Source organism: Pyxicephalus adspersus, chromosome 10 (assembly GCF_032062135.1).
Source record: "Pyxicephalus adspersus chromosome 10, UCB_Pads_2.0, whole genome shotgun sequence".
NCBI classification, from domain to species: domain Eukaryota; kingdom Metazoa; phylum Chordata; class Amphibia; order Anura; family Pyxicephalidae; genus Pyxicephalus; species Pyxicephalus adspersus.
Window position 1 is genome coordinate 2,488,621 of NC_092867.1, and position 12,080 is coordinate 2,500,700.

A 12,080-nucleotide genomic window follows, 5' to 3' on the forward strand; every position below is an offset into this window, starting at 1 on the left:
AAAACCCGGAGAACACTCGTGATTACTGCTTGGGGGGGTGAAGACGGTCAGTACATCATCCTATACACTCATCTCATCAATCCCATCCCAATCCTACCAATACACTCACCAATCTCCCCTGAAGAAGCAGCATTTATTGGTTTAATTTGCAGGTCTAATTTTTGTAGTTGAGCTGTGTATAGTTTTATTATCTTCAATATAACTGACCTTTTCCTAAAAACACTGCTATTGCCTTAAAGAGCCGTTCTTCTGTCTTTTTTTCAATATCACATTTTTACATTAGGCTTTTTAACTTACTATCATATAAAACAAATGATTTCTGGGATCCTCTCAATGTCACTATAAACTGGAATTAAAGTTTGCAATAATCAGGCAGGTTCTTATTGAAGAAAGAGACAAGCAACGTCCCTTCTGCAATAAAATACACTTACCTGACCAATCTTGTTTTCTAAAAAACAGTGAAAATTGCTGAGCTGCCGGGTTCATCCTGGCATCTACTGTGTGCCAGGACTGAATGAAATCCAGCATGCCTGTGCACGAGTTAGGCCATCCTAGTACGGTCAATTAAAGTTGCCGAAGATTGAAACCAGGAAGAGGTGAAGAAAGAAGATGGCGACACCTGCAATGGAATAGGCACAGGAGTTATGTCAATAGAAGTTGCCAAATTTTAAAACCAGGACGAGGAGAGGAAAGAAGATGGCGGCACCTGCAATGGGTGCAATTATTGCGATAAAGGACTACATGGTCTAAGTTTTTTTTTAAATAGGGGTTCAGTTCCACTATGACAATTGCAGGTATTGGGTGAAATGGTGGCGTTTGGGTCCCAAATTTCAATCTTGGTCAGCGCATTATCAGCATGAAGTTTCTATGTTCCATCCTTGTTTACATCTCCCATATCCTAAAAGCATATTGGTATTTCAATGTCCGACCCCCTACAATAGTTCTACAAACTATGTTGGGCACCCACAGCTATGATAGGAACATTGCATTTGCATTTACCTATGTACCCCGGCTATGTAATTTCATTTTAAAAGAATGATTACTGACATGTCATTAGATCATTATTCATTAAAAAACATTGAAAGCTAATGATCCTCAATGCTTTTCAGTTGAAATTAAGATTTCTTCGAATGATTATCTATCATTCTTTATCATGTATGCAAATATTGTAAGACAACCAATGAGTGGGCACACACAGATGGGCAGCATGCATATGATCCCTATACAATCACATCTGCAGTCAGTACAGAGCTCTGGGGACAACCTCATTGTTGCCAAATGCATAGAATCATAAGGCTGTGAACACACTTAATTCTTTGCAAATACTTGTGAAGTGTGCAACCTAAAATAGATCTAAATCCAGAAAACAAAAGGAAGTTTTCAATTTTAGAGGCCAGGGGACATGACTTGAAAATAGATTTGAGAATAGAGCCGGGCTCTATTCCCAGGAATGCTAGGGATAGACCTTGATCTAGGGACAATGTAATGCAATGCATGTGTAGGAGTTACATCATCAGAAGCCCCCCAATAGTAGAAGAGGATCCCGGTAGATCCAAGTCGGCACGACAGACACAATAGAAGGGTTGGCAGCGAAAATGTTCTGCTTTGATGGTTATTGCTGACATAAGTTCACCAACGTTTGCTCTGAAACCAAGAAAAGGCAAACTCAGACCTCATCCCTAGACGATCCCTAGACCTCACAGTTCTCCCCGTGTCTGTGTGGGTTTCCTCCCTCATCCCAAAATCATGCAGTGATGTTTTTTGGCTTCCCCCTAAAATTTGACCTTAGACTACATTAATGACATATGACTATGGTAGGGAGATTAGATTGTGAGCTCCTTTATAGGACAGTTAGTGACATGACCATGGACTTTGTACAGTGCTGCATAATATGTCGGCGCTATATAAATACTGTGTAATAAAAACAAAATGCAATTGTTTCTGATATATATTGCTTTATCCAGTATATAGATTATAATATAATATAAGTGCCCAAATGTTGTATTTTGTAGCTGCTTCTTGCCTCCTGCAGTCTATTTCATTGCATAACTCCTGATTCTTCCCTTTCCATTCTGAGCTATGCTGAGTTAAGCAGCCAACTAGTTAATGAGTAGACGAGGAACGTGTTGATAGGAAGAGCAAGTGACGGAGAGATGAGCTCATCGGTCTGCTGCTTTCTTAACACTGCAATCATTAGGACTGGAAGGGAAGATAAAACCGCTCCTTTACATTTATTTCAAAGCTTTTTTCCTAGACTTCAGTTGAAAAATTAGGAAGAAGTAGAAGTAAAAAATTGCATTTTCTTGGATCTGAACCGGAATAGCATTGCAGAGGTCGTTTGTTTTTTTTTTTTTTACCATCACTGTACTTTCCAAGCACTTTTTTTATCTCAAACAGACACCTTAACAGTTGTATTCAAGGAGAAAAAAAATTAAAAAATAATAACAAGCACAAAATGATGTTGAGCTCATAGCGAGGAGAACAGATACCTTTTTAATGGGAGATTATAAACTCATTTTTTTTCCAGGCAGAAAGGAACGACAAGCCGGCCCGTTTGATTTATTGAATAATTACCCCGCTTTGTAAACAGACCCTATCCACGAGTTACCACGGCCGAATATTGATAATATTAATCTGTATTAAAAAGTGGCATGCTCATTTGCATATTTCCTTTAAAGATGTATGGGTGATTTACACGACGGGTTCATTAGCTTCTAGAACTCGCCAAGTCGGAACTCTTTTATACACTTGTTGTTCCGGCGCAGCCCAGAAAACTCATTAGCAAAAAAATTCTTATAAAACTTGTTATGAGCGGATTTCGGCGCGGGTCATTAATGTGTCAGGAAAAGAGCGACGCAGAACAACCCAGGACGTCCTGTAACGGGGAATCGATTATTAATAAATGATGGGATTTTCATAAACCGTTCCTTGGAAAATAAACTTTGATGACAGTCTTGGAGAAGGACTAGAAATCGTAAAGGGTTCTTTTTACCTATTGGAAGGTCATTCAAGTATTTTTAGCCCTCAATTTATTAGCACATGAGGACTGATATGGAGACCAGTAGGGTTAGGATGATACAAGTTTTATCATTGATACAAGGAAAAGGAAACCGTATAGACTTCTCTACATTTATCAACTTCTTTGTTGCCAAACCCCACACATACAAAAATGTGAATTACCAAATAATACGAAAAAAAAGAGGAAAAGATATGTTTTTTTTTCAAATGGTGATTCAAATTGTATTAATAAATCACAAGTTTAGATTACAAACAAATGGATAAACAGTAGTTAGTTGTTTAAAAATAGGGTAAATGTTCACAGCCCTATTCGGTCGGCTGGGGTATACGTATAACCATTAACTAAACATTCAATTCCCTAAAATGTCATATAAGGAAAAAAAAACGCTAAAAGGCTGACGCAATTCACCATTTGGCATCTTCAGGGGTATTTGTTGAGGACTCTTAGTTGGTTTAGATGAGGTCAGATGATTAGGGAGATTCCGTAAGAAAAGGAACCAATGCAGTTGATGAGTGCAAAATACCTGTAGGAGTTTATTGCGCCAAAGGATCTAGGCTTGCTGAGTGTTGTTTGGAGGGACGCAGCCGGAGCAGGGAATTAAATGTATAGTTAATGTAATGTATGGTCATATACCCCAGACAACCGAATGGGGCTGAACCAATCATGAACACTTACCCTATTAGTGAATACCTAGCTACAGTGTATTGGTTTATTTGTAATTTAAATTTGTGATTGATTAATACAATTTGAATGGCCCTTTGAAAAACCTCCATCTCTTTTCCTCTTTCCTATTATTTCATCCATGGTAGTTTTTAGTGCAGAACTCAGCTCAATGCTCAGAGCATTGTGAGTATTGAGTGGGGGCATAGACAACAGTGGCCCCTGTGCAGAACTGACTCAAACTTTTTTTCCTTTAGGGACCCCTGATGACTTTAGAGGGTCAGGGAAACCATAGCTAAGATAAACACATTTCCATTGGCCAATGTTTGTCCCCTGTGTATCTCAACATCGATCTTACAAAGTTAACTTACATTTCATGTGTGTTTGGTTCCTTTAGAACTGATCTAAAATTCAGGTGTGCAGGTAGATTGCCAAATTTTCCCAAGTATCCAACATTCCCAAGAGAAAAAGGAAGTAGAGGTAAGTCTCTCTATTGGAGATTGTGGATGAAACAATAAAAACATGAGGTTTTATTTTTCCATACTTTATGTAAAATTGGAAAAAAATGGTAAGTAAATTCAGATTGTCTTCTGTAAGTTTTTTCCTTTTTTTATTAAATACTTTTGTGTGATTCTGTAAAACCCAACAAAGATAAACTGCGATGAATCTGAGTGTTTAGCGCTGGCAATAGCTCAAATTTCATCTGTACGTGATTTTAGGAAGATTCTATCAGAAATACTTTGAGCCATCTCTCCATTCCTCCGGGTCACATCTCTCCCTTGGTAGGTGACCCCATCTGGATTTAAATTCATCCGCAGCCATGTAACCTTTCAGAATCCCTCCTTCTGAATCTGCGGTGTCTTTTAACACGCTCCCTCTGATATAAATTGCTATTTAAGACGTCTAAAAGTCCTCACCGGCTGATCTAATTTTCTTTCTCCAGCCTGCACAGTCAAGGGAGCTTTAATCCTCCACAGAAGCAGATTGTGATGTCAAAGATTACAAATTCTAAATTCATAGCAGCAGGTAGACTACAAGCTATCCGCTGGCTTCCCTCCCCACCATACCTTCCTTTCTACCATGCCTCCTTCCCCATATTGCCCACCTTTGGTCACACAATGCTTACCCCATTACCATTCCCCCCTCCCCACCTTGCATCCCTTACTATGACTCCCCTCATCACCATGCACCCCCTTTAACAAGCCTGACACCCCCCTGCTATGCTACCCTTCCTACCATGTCTTCCTGTCAACCGCGCCTCCCTTTCTACCATGCCCACCTCCCCACCATGCACCCGTTTTTACCAAGCTTGACACCACCCTATGCCACCCTTCCTACTATGCCTTCCAGTCATTCAGACTTCCCCCACCATGCATCCCTTTCTAGCATGCCTGTCACCCAACTATGTCTCCCTTCCCAACATGCCTCCCTCCCCATCATGCCCCCTTTCCACTATGCCTCCCTCTCCACCATGCCTTCCTTCCTACTATGTATCCCTCTCACCTCGCCATGCCTTCTTTCTTGCTATGCTTCCCTCCCCACCATACCTCCATTTCTATTTTGACTCCCTCTCTGTCATGCCTCCCTTCCTCCTATGCCTCCCTTAATCCATTAAATGTCTCCATTCCTAGCTTCAATCTTTCAAACTTCAAGAGAATACACACAGGACAAGCAAGCTATCCCCCTGAGAATAAGGATTAAAGGACCAACCGAGAGGAAATGGGTTTTGACACATTTTACAGTCGTCATTTTTTGGAAGAGGGCAGCAATGGTGGCCCATAGAAAAAATTTAATTTGTTTATTTTTTACTTTCCGTGCCCCCAATACCTATCAACTTGTTCATAACATTTTTCATTCATGTATAACAGGCATTTTGTATTAATACACTGTACTACAGCTCATTTCCCATCATCTCGGAATTCAGCTAGCTGGTGGGCCGATCATATGTGGCCATGTGGCACCTAACAATGCCAGACCTCATCTCCCAGCATTATAGTGAAAACTGCGTGTCGACACGAGGAGGCATAAGGAAATAGGTGGTAAGCTTGGTATGATACCAGGAAACCCACAGGCAAGAGAGGTCCTGGCTATGTAGACAGGTGCAAGACTACAGCCAACAAATAGGATTTTGAATCTGCAAAGTTCAGTTTCAAAGCAAATACTTTAAAATAAGTTACACTAATCAGTTTTACTAATTGGTTCAATTTTGGATTTTGGATTTGGCTGGACTCACCCTGTTACCCTATAGCAGGGTCACCCTAAAAAAGGACCTTTAAATTAAAATTCAAGATTTTTTTAATGTGGATTAAAAAAGAAATGAAAAGTCTGTTCAAAGTTACAATAATATGTTATAATATTATTTTGTGATGTGTGTAAGTAATGGAGTTAGATCTACTATCATTTATGTTACATGCATAGTAGTAATTAAGGCATAAAAATGTAAAAACATTAATACATTTTGTTAAATAAATAAATTAATATATATATATAGTTTTTTTTTGTTATGTGTATACTATATAGTGAGCTCAGATTTTCTCTAAAGAAAGATATCAACTCAGCAGCATTGCATGGATCCCGACCTATTGATCCGCTGTGCTTTGCGTCTCCACAAACCACTTTGAAATATTTAAACAGCCGCCTTCTGTAAAAGTTATCAGGCTGGCATTTTATGTATCCTAACCTTCGACTTATCTCACCAGAACATTAAAGCTGCAGCCTAATAGTAACCTTCCTTTGTTCATAAATCCTGCTGGATGGGGAATAAAGGAAGAAAACACATTATAGCCACCGGGCTGTTTGTCAATTGATCTATTGATGTAGAGCTGATGAGACCCCTCAAACTGACTCGGGGTCTCTGTTGGTTGAGAACGGTCCAGAGATCTTGTCCAGTGGCACTCTATGCATCCCATATGTCCATCCCTTTATCAATGTAAATTTAGATCCTGTTAGGAGTACCCCCTGTTGGTTTGCATTGACCTGTCCATGCAGGTAAGGGGTTAGTAGAGTGGCACTTGATTGGGTTGGACAATGGGCACATGGCTGTTGTTCTCGGAGATTTTGAGCAATTACCATGCCATGCATCCATTGACCAATAGCTACTTTTATCTTTTGATCTCCACAAAGGTGATCTTGTTTTGGTTTGGTGCCCTCACCTATTTATTTTTTTAGTCCTAGACATTGCAGCCACTTATAATTGCTAAAAAAATTACTTATCATTATCTGATACATATATAACCTTGTATTGGCTCCCATTGATTCTTTGGACTCAGTGCCCCCATCTATGCTTTGTCAGTAATTTTATAGCAGTCAAATTCCAATGTTTTCAAAAGCTGTTCTCTTTTTTTATATATTTTGTATTTCTGTATTCTAAACATGAACTTCTACACTGCTTGGTTTATATTTCACAAAGTCAGGAAATTCACTTGAGGATCGCCGTGACCCGGGTCTGGTTCATAGTTTTACCACAGGATGTTAAGTGAACACGGCTGCAGCGAATTGAGCATGAAAAGCAACAGATATCTCAGACAAACACAAACGGCGTGTAAAACAATTCCCAGCACAGGCCAATCTGCTCCCTCCGTACTCCCCCGCGGATTATGTAACAGGCTGGTGCGTAGCCTTGACACGCATTGCTGTATCTGTGCTCCCGGATACGGGGGATAAACCAAAAGTGGAACATAGAATATGTTTAGTCCTACATGTCGGCTGTTTGCCATGTTGGCTGTTTATTTACAATGCAGAATGATATTTTTATATACAGTATATATATACTCACTGGCCACTTGATTAGATATACCGTTGGGGGACTGGGTTGGATCCCTTTTCGCTGCCTTTAGAATTTCCATAATTCTTCATGGCATAGATTCAACAAGGTGCATATTGACATGATACCATCACGCAGTTGCTGCAGATTTGTAGCTGCACACCCATGATGGAAAAAGTGCTCCACTGGATGTAGATCTGGTAATTGTGATATCCTGCTGGAAGTAGTCATCAGAAGATGGGGACACTTCGATCATATAGGCATGGACAGGGGTCCGCAAGAATACTAAGGTAAGCTGTAAGATTTATACAATGCACAGTTGGTACAAAGGGGCATGAAATGTGCTCAAGAAAATATTTCCCACACAATTACACCACCACCAGCCCGACCTAATAATCCAAGGTAGGATGGATTCCTTCTGCCATGTTGTTGACTCTACTGCTGAATAGTCAGACAAGGCAATGCTTTTCCAATCTTTTGTCCCATTTTAGTGAACACATGTGAATTATAGCTTCAGGTGTCTGTTCTTGGGTGGCCCAATGTTGTACCCAAATCACCTTTTCTCTACATTCTGAATTATGAACTTCAGCAGGTCATCTTCACAAGTCCTGAAGCTGTATATATCCTTTATATATATATATATATATATATATATATATATATAAAGCTTCAGAAAGAATGAAAGACTACTGGTCACCAGAATTAACTATATATAAACCATAAAAAAAGAAGAAAAGGAAAGGAAAGGAAAGGTAAGGAAAAGGAAAAAGTTAAAGGAAAAGGAAAATGGAAAAAAAGGAAAAGAGAAGGACTGGAAAGGAAAGGAAAAGGGAAAGAAAGGAAAGGAAAAGGAATAGGGAAGGAAAGGGAAAAAGGAGAGAAGAAAGGAAAGGAAAAGCAACAGGGAAAAGGAAAGAATGGAAAGGAAAAGAAATAGGGAAGCGGAAGTGGAAAGTAAAATAAAAGGAAAGAAAAACACAAGGGAAAAAGTAAGGAAAAGGAGGAGAGCAAAATAATAATATTAGGAAAAAGAAATGAAAGGAAAGGAAACGAAAAGAAAAGGGAAATAAAAAAGAAGAAAAAGGTGAGGAAAAATAAATAAATTAGGAATGCAAAGGAGAAGGAAAATAAAGAACAAAGGAAAGGAAAAAGTTTTTTTCTAAATATATCATAGTTCTAACAAGAGATTCAATCAAAAGAAAAAGTACCAGAATTGGTCTTTAACCTCCTACATGTTACCATTGCACCATAGGCATTCATCACGTTGTTTCTCCAAGGATGTGCAATGTAGCTATTAAGACAATTATTATCTCTGCTCTTCCAGCTCATCCCACTGTGTAGTGCTGCTAATTAATCTCTAATTAGTCTGCAGGTTCAAGAAATGTTACATAAGATGGCAACTATATAAATACATGGAACACAATTTTAAAAAAATACCTGAAGCTCATTCTTTATTTATTTCTGGATTGCTCAAATCAACCCACATGCAACACATGACATTCACTGATAAAGTATAAAAAGGTTTTCAATTCCAGTGGCTATTCTACTCATTTTGAAAGGGGACCTGCTTAAAGAAAAATATAAAAAGGCTGCTGGTTGTTCTTATGGTCAGTTTACTTTCTGGATTAGAACCTTGGAATAAGTCTGCACCAACCAATGGCCTACGCTAGGACCATGCCGGTAACACATGTAGAAATGTGTCATGCCGAGTTTTGAGGATATTTGGCATCATGTACCTCAGTTTCCCCTGGAAACCGATTAAGGAGCTTGCTTAGGACCATACATAATTGTGTGGCTACAGAGTTGTAGCATTTTATTTGTAAACCAGGCCTGGAGTGTCCTGGTAAGAATTGGTGGGCCAAGCACTCCATGCTACTTCCAGGCCAGAAAATTAGGAATGGCTGTGGAGCACCTGGCTGGTAATAAAAGGGCACCTGTCCTTGAGACTGGGGGAAGTTGCAGCCAGGTGGCTCAGGTGGACAGGTTGGGTGTATGTTATGAGAGTCCAACAGGTCTCCCGACCAGGTCTCCTGATCTCTGAAGAGTGTAACAGAGAAAGCCAGAGGAATACATTTTGTGAATACATTTTCTGAAGGACCATGATGGTGCTGATCCCCTGCAAGGGAAAACATTGGTTGGTTATGTTCTGTTTACATGCATAGAATAAATAAAAGTGGACAGTGAGCCCTAAAATGTGGGAGTGTTTGAAGCTAATCCCTCACACATGGTAATGGTAAAAATGGGCAAATGAACAATGTGAGTTCATTTCAGGTTTAGGGAACATTCTTTGAAGTTCACCAATCCTTTGAGTGCAATCCATTGAAGACACAACAACATATATCTCAGTCACCGGCTCCAAGCCAATTTTTACCTTGCCAACACTGTGAAGTTCATTTCTTTGAATTTCCACATAGATTTGAGGAAATTGCTAACGTTGGACGACCACAGGATTGAACCGGAACGTCTTCGCTAGTCATTTTTTCTGCACATAAGGATGTACAACATATACTCATTCCAAGCATTTTTTTTTCATCTCTCTGAAACTGAGTTAGATAAATTTCATCTCACATGTTACTCTACAAAGGCACACTAGACCACAGTAATTAAAAAAAATGACCAAAGCAGAATTTGTTACAGACCCAACAATCAGCAGCCAATAGGAAGGCTGCTTACTAATTGTATTAGAAAGTCAGAGCCCAGCTGGTTCCTTTGTACAAAGCAAGCAGTACCAACTATAACAAACGCCAGCCATGTACAAGAAGCAAAACCTTTGGACAGAATTCCTTTCGACTTTGAAAAAAGCCAGTATTGGCTGGAATGATGAACCCTACTTAGCAAAACAACAACTGAATGCCATCCCTACACTTCAATATGGCTAAACAGCAAAGGAAAATTGCACAGCAGTTTTATCCCTACCCACTGGGATAAAATCTGGGTAATCTAGAACAAACCTGGAATGAGCTTTTCAGGAACCTGGGTAATCTAACAAACCTGGAATGGATTTCTTAAAAAGCATTTGGTTTTAGCTGACACCAATGGACCAAATTTATTTCATGATTCCTAGATCACCCAGGTTCTCCCATATTAGTCTATCTTCTCCAGTCTTGGAGAGCTATAATAAATGAGACTCACTGGGCCTGATTTATTAAAGCTCTCCAAGGCTAAAGAGAATACACTTTTATCAGTGAAACCTGGGCGATTCAGCAAACCTGGAATGGATTCCTTAAAGGCATTTGTTATTTGTTAGCAAATGTTTTAAATCCTGGACCACATTCATTCTAGATTTTTTGGATCACTCAGGTTTACTGATAAAAGTGCATCCTCTAGTCTTGTAGAGCTTTAATAAATCAGGTCTACGGTTTAGGCTAGAGTTGGTCTGAAATATATAGTTCAACTAAAAGGTTCCCTTTACTGTGGCGAGCATAGTGCCCATTTTCTTTCTTTCCAATTCAAAGGAATTTGATGTTTTTATTTACCAAAAAAACTGAGTCTTGCTCAGGGGCTGTAGACTATTCTATCCCACCCCATGTGACAGCCTAGTGATTGGTTTTGTGGCTAGGCAGGGGAGTGGCACATGTGCATCCATATATGGATGTAAAGTGTTTTCTAGGTTGTAGAAGGGGAAGACAGGGAATTGAATGAACCTGAACTCCGATGCAGTAAACTGAACTGGTTACCTTGCCCAGTGTAGTTAAAACAGATATTCTTAAAATTAGATCAGAACACTTTTTCAGTTGCGAGACACAAATATGCAAAATACAAATAAGGTCTTAATGTATCATTTATGGAAATTTTAGCCTCCTTCCAGAGTAAATCAGAATCAGTTGAGGTGTTACGGCAACAGACACAATGAAACGAGATAGGTGTCTCTGGTTATGGCACCTCTGGGGCTGAAATACTTCAACGGTGAACAAGCCAATGGAACGTTCTCGTTGCACATGCGAAGAGACAATTAATACGGCCTGGGGACAGCTGTCATCCAATGTCCCACATGTCCAATTACAATGTGTTAAAAGGCCTCCGCCACCAAATTCATCTTGAAGTAACAGAGCAATTAGAATCTTAGTTTAAAGACGTACCTCCACAGCGAGCTTTCCGTGATGCTGCCCAAGTTGTAATCGTAGAGCTTTGTCAGGATTAGTATCACCTGCAGGCAACAAAGAGAGAGAGAGGAAAAATCTCAGCACTGTCTGAAACAATTACCGTCTGTTAACTGCAAAAGGAGATGACCCGCGGGGGGTGTTAGAGTTTGCTTAATGGGCGCGCAATACAAATGAAGAGAAAGGAGCAGACTGTGATGGTGATGGAGAGGGACTGGGACAGTTTGTAAAAGGCGGAATCATTTGTTACAAATGTGAATGGCTATAGAGCACTCGGAGGATATTTGGCACAGTCCAATGTACTCCAACGTGCAAAGAGAGGGGAAGGGAGAGGAGAAAGAAAGGAAAAGAAAGAAGAAAATAGGAAAAAGGAGAAAAGAGAAAGGGGAGGAGAGCTGTATGAAGGAGTATAAAAGAGGAGAGGAGAGGAGAAGGGAATGACTACAGAATGCAGACAAGATATTTGGCACAGTCCAAATGTACAACACAGAGAGTGGAAAGAAAGGAAACAAAGAGAGAAATGGGAAAGGAAAGAAGG

The 12,080-nt window shown here is 39.7% G+C and overlaps 1 protein-coding gene across 1 annotated transcript in view; it reads right to left on the reverse strand.

Annotated features, from left to right (window-relative positions):
- The window catches only part of LOC140339858 (VPS10 domain-containing receptor SorCS1-like), a 299,984-nt gene that overhangs the window by 174,292 nt on the left and 113,612 nt on the right, over nucleotides 1-12,080 (reverse strand). Inside the window, 1 exon segment of the mRNA XM_072424760.1 lies at nucleotides 11,522-11,589. Within this exon segment, the coding sequence (XP_072280861.1) occupies nucleotides 11,522-11,589 (68 nt within the window).